The sequence below is a fragment of the Rhinopithecus bieti genome, unplaced genomic scaffold (genome assembly GCF_001698545.2).
Source record: "Rhinopithecus bieti isolate Rb0 unplaced genomic scaffold, ASM169854v2 scaffold_12138, whole genome shotgun sequence".
Classification (NCBI taxonomy): domain Eukaryota; kingdom Metazoa; phylum Chordata; class Mammalia; order Primates; family Cercopithecidae; genus Rhinopithecus; species Rhinopithecus bieti.
In genome coordinates, this window is record NW_016807121.1 from 15,274 (window position 1) to 24,660 (window position 9,387).

The following is a 9,387-nucleotide window of genomic DNA, read 5'->3' on the forward strand; positions in this document are numbered from 1 at the left end:
CCCGCGCGCCAACCTTTCCCGCGCGCGCCAACCTTTCCCGCGCGCGCGCAAACATTTTCCCGCCCAGGAAGATATGCAGCCCAGGGCGCAGGTGCGATCCCGCGCCCGGGAAAAGTACAAACCCACGGCGCATGCGCGATTGTAATTTGAGAAGATCCGGCCCCTATCACCGCCCTGGCCCAACCTCTTCCCCTGCCAGCCTATATAAGGCATGACCCTATACTCAATAAACGAGACTTGATCAGGCTATTTGTCTTGTCTCCATTTCTCGTGTTTTCTTGTCTCCTCCATTCCCACTCCCCCTTCCAGGGCCCGTTCGACTGTCCTGCAGGTCGGGACACACTCCCAAAAAAGTAATTTGAGTATTACTCTAGGTACCTTCATGTCTTACTTTGAAAATGGAAGCCAAAAACCGCATATTGAAGCATCTCCTTTGATGGTGCACTGACCTAACACATGCCTGGTAAGTGACTACTGCTGACGAAAGGCAGGGCTCTGACTACTTCCCATCGCACAGAAAACCATCTCGGGAAAGCTCATGTAAATACTTTGTGGGATTTGTGAAAACTTGTGGTGAATCAGAAGGAAAAAAAGCCACCTGAAGTGAGAAACTCTCCGTTTACCTGAATTTCTCTTTCTTCCTCACCGGGCTCCTGACAAAGCCTGTCTGTGAGCAGGGACCGCAGGAGACCAGCCATCATGGTGGAGGAGACCACGTGAGTGACCTTCTGACCGCTGGGACGGACACCCTTTGCTTGGATATTAGAATTCTTCTGATAACCAAACACATACCTTAAAGAAACAAAACAGGCCTATCAATAAGACAGCGAGTAAGAAAAGATGCCAACTAAGAATTACAAAGACACACATACCTCAACAAAGGATTCTCAATGAGTTTCAGCTTTTGTTTCAACTGTTCCATCTCCGAATACAATTTTAACCCTTCCACCATGGAGATATTTTCCTGCTCGGAGTCAGAGTTACAATTTGACAAACTGCTTCTCAGATTTAAAAATTTCCTGTAACTCTCCTCACATTGAGACAACAGATTGCGGTAGTCAACAATAAGTCCTGATGGAACTCGGTCTTCAAGAATGTCATAATGCCTGAAAGTTTAAAAGCAAATTGAAATCCTCTTTTCCCATCATTAAAACAGCCCACTTAGCACTCCAAGACCCAGTAAGAAAAGTGTTTTATAATATATAACTCAGGTGCATGTTAAGTCTTTCTGAATAGCACTATAATAATAATAATAATAATAATAATAATATATAAGTGGAAGTGGGGGAGATATAAAGCAAACCAAGCTCCTATAAGGATCACTAAATTTTTTTCTCCTTGAGGACGTTGTTTCTTTTTTTCTTGGAATCCAAGCTATTTGGTGCCCTTAGAAACACGAAAGTTCATGTTGCCACAATTTGTAATATTATTAATAAGAAATTATTTTCTTCTCATATATCAGAATTCAAGAAGTTAGTAATAAGGGTGGGGGGGGTAATTTGGGAGTGGGGGTAGGGAGAGCAGTATCTCAAATTGTTTCAGCAGCATGTTTAAGATTACTAATTTTTCATGGATCCTGATATGACTTTAAAAATTTTGTTAAAGGTTACCATATTAATGGGATCAAAAAGTAGAAATTACTCAAATAATCTAGTCCCTCCTTCCATTTAAAGCACTTATGGCACAGAATTATGCTGAATATTCCCTAAGGAAAAGATTATTAAAGAATTTCAAAAACTAAACCCTTGAGATTCCTGAGGAGGGAGAAAAAGGTGCCATTAACTAAACTAAGAGAGTGACTGAAACAAAATAACCTTGTACTGGGACAACCATACAGAGGGGGGGCTGGCATTTCAAATGTATAATTTATAAACTTTCTCAAATATAAAAACAGAACACAGAGTATTTCTAGATCCAATAAAATAATTTGGTAAACGCCATCTTCCAATATAAAATTAATGGGTTTAAAAAATAAAGTAAAGAGGCCTGGGCACAGTGGCTCAAACCTGTATCCCAGCATTTTGGGAGGCCAAGGCAGGCAGATTCACTTCAGACCCAGGAGTTTGAGGCCAGCCTGGGCAACATGGCAAAACCCTGTCACTACAAAAACAACAAAATGGCCTGGTGTAGGTGGCATGCATTGGTAGTCTCCAGCTACTTGGGAGGCTGGGGTGGGAGGGATGGCTTGAGCCCCAGGGGCCAGAGGCTGCTGTGAGGTTAATTAGTGCTACTGTACTCCGTACTCCAGCCTGGGCAACAGAGCAAGAACCCTGGTCTCAAAAAACAAACAAAAACAAACAAACAGATGCTCAGGGCCCCATCCAGACCAATTAATGAGTCTCTTGGACAGAGAGGGGTATTTTTTAAGTTCCGCCTGGGATGCTAATGTGTAGCCAAGAGGTGAACACAATTGCTTTAAATGATTTTTTTTTTAAATTACAGTCAGCGCTCTACAATAAGATAGGGAAAAACAAAAGTAAAGATGAGCAACGCATTCTTAAACAAATTTAGAATCATATCTATGACACTTGTAAAACGTTTTAAATGGAATGAAAAAAGAAACTTTTCCCGCTTTTCAAGTAAGTGAATTAGGTGAAGCTTGAAAAGCAAGGATTTTGTCTACTTTGGCTAATCCAAAAGAAACTGAATGAACAGCTGTGAAAAAAAAAAGGGAAAAACAAAAAAATTTTAAATTTTAAAATAAAAAAAAGAAATTGAGGATGAAATCATGTTCTACTAAGTTGTGAAGATTAAGACTCAAATTTTAAAATAAGTTTCTTAGCATTTCCAGTATCCATGCCCGTTAGCTTATTTCTTTTCATTATATTGATACTTCATAGTCTAGAAGCAATGAACTAACATTTGTGTCTCAGACCCCAAAGTTCTGAAGCAGTGTTGGTTTTCTTCAGACCTCCTTTAGTCACGTATAAGCAGTGTGTTTTGAAGTAGAAAGGAAAAACTTACTGAACAGTACAAAATCCAGACAGTCTGGTTTGATTTTGCCTATTGATAGCCCCACTCCTATCTTAGCCCAGAGACCTTTTTTAAGTCTGCCCACATTTGATAACATTCCGGTCTCTCCATCGAGTACCACCATGTCTTCTGCATAACCACACACGATTCCTCCCTTATGCCTTCCCATCTGCTAGTGATGTACAAGCTATGCATGTAAGTCATTGCTTGTCGTTAGCACATGCAAGGCTATCAAATCAGCATACAACTTTTTTCCAAGTAAAGATTGAATTTGTCCGATATATGTTATGTTCCCTTATATTTCACATTAATCAAAATCAATCATTTCTTTTCAAGAGCAAGGGTATCAAACCTAGAAAATACTCAAGCTTATTGAAATTTTGGGATTTTATTGAATATGCTATGGAAAATAGGAAATGCACAATGGAAAAACTGGAAAGCCTAAATAGAAATCATAGCCCATTTATGAAGAGCTAAAATCAGACATACATAATTCTAAGCCAGGTAGAACTATTAATCAGACTTTCAAACTTTTTTTTTTTTTTTTTTTGAGACAAGGTCTTGCCCTGTCACCTAGGCTGGAGTGCAGTGGTTCAATCACAGCTCATTGCAGCTTCAAACTCCTGAACTCAAGCGATCTTCCTGCCTCAGCCTCCCCAGCAGCTGGGACTATAGGCGTGCCCTACCACACCCAGCTAATTCTTTTTTTTTTTAGGTTTGTAAAGGTGGGGTCGCCGGGCGCGGTGGCTCAAGCCTGTAATCCCAGCACTTTGGGAGGCCGAGATGGGCGGATCACGAGGTCAGGAGATCAAGACCATCCTGGCTAACATGGTGAAACCCCGTCTCTACTAAAAATACAAAAAACTAGCCGGGCAACCTGGCGGGCGCCTGTAGTCCCAGCTACTCGGGAGGCTGAGGCAGGAGAATGGCGTGAACCCGGGAGGCGGAGCTTGCAGTGAGCTGAGATCCGGCCACTGCACTCCAGCCTGGGCGACAGAGCAAGACTCCGTCTCAAAAAAAAAAAAAAAAAAGGTGGGGTCTCACTATGTTGCCCAGGCTGGTCTCAAACTCCTAGGGTCAAGAGGTCTTCCCGGGCTGGGCACAATGGCACAGGCCTGTAATCTCAGCATTTTGGGAGGCAGAGGCGGGCAAATCACTTGAGGTCAGGAGTTCAAGACCAGCCTGGCCAACATGGTGAAACCCCGTCTCTACTAAAAATACAAAAATTAGCTCAGTGTGGTGGCGTGCACCTGTATTTACAGCTAGTCAGGAGGCTGAGGTGGGAGGCACACGAGCCCAGGAGGTTGAGGCTGCAGTGAGGGAGATCATACTGCTGCACTCCAGCCTGGGCAACAGAGTGAGAGCTTGTCTCAAAAAAGTTGTCTTCCTCCTTCAGACTCCCAAATTACTGGGATTACAGTCACCATGCCAGGCCTCACACATTTTTTATTTTATTATTATTTACTATTTAAGCCAAGAGAAACTCACTAAATCAACTTGAGCTCCATAAAAATGTAAAGGCCTACCGCCTTATCTTCTCATCTTGTCTTTCATACAGGGGAAAAAAAAAACCATCTTTCAAACGGGGAAAAAAATCATCTTTTACCCAGGGAAAAAAATTACCTCTACAATTATTTTTTTGGAGTGCAAGTTATAATTTCATTCTTATTGCAGCACTGCCTATGAAGTTACTGCTATTGAATACAAGAAAAAAATACTGGTCTTAAAGCACCATCTACTAGGAAGATAAATGCCACATTTAATAAGGTCATTAAGATTTAAGGCAGGAGGCTGACAAAATATCTTAAGGTAGATCTGTTAGTTCAGCCTGCTGTGTTTCACTACAGAAACTTAGAGTAAAGCCATATACCTTTAAAGTATTATTTACAAAATTAAAGCCAAAAAGTCTTATATAATTCAAATAATGTCACTGTTTTCAAACAATTGAATTTAACAAAGGGCTTCTTAACCCACTAGTTCAATTGAATTTTATTCAAATTAACAAAACAGTGAGCTACTAATTTAGATGTTCTTGAACTTCCTGCTTTTTGACTCAATTTATAAACACTGAAAGTAGGTTTCTCTGCACTTGTACAAGTTTCACTTAATGACTTGTCAAGGGGTAGTACAATTTGTACATCAGTTTATTTCTGTCTATGAGCTCCTGGAAAGAAAATAGAGAGAGAGAGACAGAGAGAGAGAGAGAAAGAGTGTGTGTATCTCACACAGGCAAAATTAAACCATGGGTAACCATTTTTCCAATATGTACAACAAGGTCAGCAATAAATACTTACAATCTTAATCGAGGTTCAACACATCTGACAAAATAATCGTATTCATCCTCCTCTTCTTCATCCCAACTCCTCCAAATGTTTTGGTAGAAAAATCTGAAATGGAACTTAGTATCATTCAAATTCTATCACTGGCTCAAAACATTAAGATTTTGGAGGGGTGAAAGCTAAACAGTAAATCAAAACAATTCTCATAGAATGCTGCATATTTGCTATGGTTGATAGTCATGAGTCACATAACAGAGACCTTTTTTGGATCGTTAAAGAAGAGAAGTTTCTCCACATTGGTTTTGTTAGGACTTTTTTTTTGAGACGGAGTCTCACTCTGTCTCCGGGGCTGGAGTGCAATAGTGTGATCTTGGCTCACTGCAACCTCCACCTCCTGGGTTTAAGTGATTCTCCTGCCTCAGCCTCCTGAATAGCTGAGATGGCACCCATCAACACGCCCAGCTAATTTTTTGTATTTTTAGTAGAGATGGGGTTTCACCATATGGGCCAGGCTGGTCTCAAACTCCTGACCTCGTGATTCACCCACCTCGGACTCCCAAAGTGCTAGGATTACAGGCGTGAGCCACTGCACCTGGCCAGGACTTTCTTTTTATAGGAATAATTATTTATTGACCACCAGTACCTGGATGGATGGTAGTGCCATTTGCTGAGACAAAAAACACTGAGAGAGAAACAGGTTTGGGGTTGAAAATAACAGAGGAATATACAGCCCAAAGCTCCAGGGAAAGGTCTGGGCTGGAGACATAAACCTGGCAGCTGTCAACACATTGACATTGACGGTGTTAAAGCAATGTATAAGATCACGTAAGGACATAATCATAAGGCAGTGATTCTCAACCCTCACTGTACACTGGAGTCCCCTGGGACACTTTTAAAAATTGATTCCCCTGTAATTCCAGCTACTCAAGAAGCTAAGGCACAAGAATCGCTTGAACTGGGAGGCTGAGGCTGCAGTGAACTCAGATTGCACGACTGCACTCCAGCCTGGGCAACAGAGTGAGATTCTTTCTCAAAATAAATAAATAAATTTAAAAACAAAAACAATTAGTTCACTCTCCCAGACCAATCAATCAGAATCTGGTGGGGATGGGGAAGGTGCAGGGGAACCAGCATCCATACTCTTCTTTTCTTTTGAGACGGAGTCTTGCTCTTGTGGCCCAGGCTGGGGTGCAGTGGCTCCATCTTGGCTCACTGCAACCCTCCCGGGTTCAAGCAATTCTCCTGCCTCAGCCTCCTGAGTAGCTGGGATTACAGGCATCCACCACCACGCCCGGCTAATTTTTGTACTTTTAGTAGAAACAGGGTTTTGCCATGTTGGCCAGGCTGGTCTCGAACTCCTGACCTCAGGTGATCCCCCTGCCTCAGCCCCCCAAAGTGCTGGGATTACAGGCATGACCCACAGTGCCCAGCTGTATCCATATTTTTTTAAAGCACTCCAAGTGATTTAACAAATTTATTATGGAAAATCCTAAACATATACAACAGAGAAATAGTATATGAATGCCATGTATCATCAGGCAGCTTCAACAATTACTAACTCACAATCTTATTTCATCTCTGCTTCACCCGGGCACCCTCTGCTCTCCTCCCCCACCATCTTGATACTGGATTTTTTTGTTGTTGTTCAGATGGAGTTTTGCTCTTGTTGCCCAGGCTGGAGTGCAAGGGCACAATCTCATCTCACTGCAACCTCCAGTTCCTGGGTTCAAGTGATTCAGCCTCCCTAGTAGCTCAGATTACAGGCACCTACCACCATGCCCCGCTAATTTTTTGTATTTTTAGTAGAGATGGGGTTTCACTATGTTGGCCAGGCTGGTCTCAAACTGACCTCAGGCAACTCACCCACTTCAGTTTCCCAAATATACTGGATTATTTTGAACCAATCTCAGACACATCAAATCATTCACAAATTTTTAGTATGTATCTCTAAAATAAATCTTTATACCAAAAGTTTTAACTCCTTGATATTACCAAATATCCAGTGTTCAAATTCCCCTAATTGTCTTCTGCTGCTATTTCACAGTTGACTTGTTCCAATCAGGTACCAAATGAGGATCCACTGCTGCCCTTGACAGACACGTCTCTTAAATCACTGTTAGCCTATGCATTACCTCTCCCTCTTTTTTCCCTTGCAATTTATTGACCAATTTCCCACACTCTAAATTTTGGTGATTACATCCCCATGGAGTCATTTTTCTTTTTTCTTTTTTTTTGAGACAGTGTGTTGCTCTGTTGCCCAGGCTGGAGTGCAGTAGCACGACCTTGGCTCACTGCAGCCTCCACCTCCTGGGTTCAAGCAATTATCCTGCCTCAGCCTCCCGAGCAGCTGGGATTACAGGCACGCACTACCACGCCCTGCTAATTTTTGTATTTTTAGTAGAGATGGGGTTTCGCCATGTTGCCTAGGCTGGTCTCAAACTCCTGGGCTAAAATGATCCGCCTGCCTTGGCCTCCCAGAGTGCTACGATTACAGGTGCACCCAGTCCCCACGGGTCATTTAACATGTACTTCATGTTATTTCTAGTAAGATCTACAGACCTGAGGGGCTTCAGGAAGGATGTTTTGCAAGAATACTTCAAGGGAGGTGTAATGTACTTCAGTCAAGAAGCAGGAAGAGCAGAGCCTCATTCCTGGCCAAAGCCACTGTCTGTGTGGAGTGTGTACATTTTTCCCATGTCCGCATGGGTTTTCTCCAGGTACTCTGATTTCCTCCCACATCCCAAAGATGTATGCATGAGGTGAATTCTGCGTCTGCCTTGTCCCAGTCTGAGTGTGAATGTGTGTCAGTGCACTCTGTGATGAAATGGGCTCCTGTCCACGGCTGATTCCCGCATTGTACACTGAGCTACGGGAATAGGCTTTGGCCACCTGCAACCCTGAACTGGAATAAACAGGTTGGAAAGTGAATGAATACAAATTACTGTCAAACAAAAATTCATAAAGTATACAATAATCATACAAATGCACAACAATCAATGCTGTGGCATGAAATTGCTCAGCGAGCCCACCATGTTTATCATTGTTTTGAACCGGGTGATGGTAGGAAGTGCTCCTTATAATTTCCGCTTTGCCAACATTTATTCCTTCATTTACGCAACACCACAATGACCACTGTCACTCACTGTTTCACCAAAAATTGGAAACTGGGTCAATAATTATCTTGTTTGCATTAATATTTCTTAATGCATGTATAGTTCATATTTATTTCAATGTTTAAGATTAGAATTGTTTGGGGTCTTTATTTAGAAGTTTGATGATGTTTTCATGACCAGAAATATGCTGTAGAAACTTTAACTTTTGTTTATATCAGTCAGTCTATGGTGAAATTGGTTTCATTAACATTGCAGTTTCTAAGAACCTACCAACAACAGTAACTGAGGACTTTACTAAAACGCCTGGCCAAGTCTTTTTGTGAGGTTAAGACTGATCAACAGATACAGGTTGTCAGCCTGATCCACCCTCTATAAAGTTCTCTTTCCCTAATGGTTGCAACAGTCATTGATGTTCACTGTCTAGAACCTTTATTTCATTAGTGGTTACAAAATACTGATATTCTATCACTTTCTTCATGTATTGGTTGGAATACTTTTATAAAGAAATTCCTCAGGTGATTCCAAAGTGGTTCCAAGGTTGATTAGGGAAAAAACAGTAGATGGTCTAGAACTGATCCCTGGGTAACTCCGACATTCTAAAGTTTGAGCATGAGAGGAAAAGCTGGCCAAGATGACTTAAGACAGCAAGCCAGTAAGACACCAGCTGAACAGTGGTGTCCCAAAAGCTGAGAAGAGAGTGTGTTAAGAAGATGGGAATGATCAAATACCTAGAATGTCAAGAGGTCAAGCAAGATGAGATCAGAGGCAAGATGAGATCAGTGAAATGTCGACTGAATACAAAAACATAGAAGTCTTTGAGCACAATTTCAGAGATGAGGTCAGGGTAGAAATGTTACTGGGACGCCAGCAAGTACAGACTGTGATTATATATAACCCTTTCAAGAAGTTCTGCTGTGAAAAGGAAGCACTGAAAATGAAACCAGCCATCTCCTAATTACTGTAGATTGGGCTATTAGTCCCTTCACCCTCTAGTGGAGTCTTTTTTTTTTTTTTTTTTTTTT

General features: G+C 41.7%; 1 protein-coding gene across 1 annotated transcript in view; it reads right to left on the minus strand.

The window, feature by feature from the left end:
• SHCBP1 (SHC binding and spindle associated 1) overlaps positions 1 to 9,387 on the minus strand; it is a gene marked incomplete at its 3' end in the record, with an annotated part of 29,293 nt that overhangs the window by 10,673 nt on the left and 9,233 nt on the right. Inside the window, exons 4-6 of the mRNA XM_017880292.1 lie at positions 5,268 to 5,360; positions 873 to 1,106; positions 624 to 792 (exon numbers count right to left, since the gene is read on the minus strand). Of these exons, the coding sequence (XP_017735781.1) occupies positions 624 to 792; positions 873 to 1,106; positions 5,268 to 5,360 (496 nt within the window). The remainder of the gene's footprint in view (positions 1 to 623; positions 793 to 872; positions 1,107 to 5,267; positions 5,361 to 9,387) is intronic.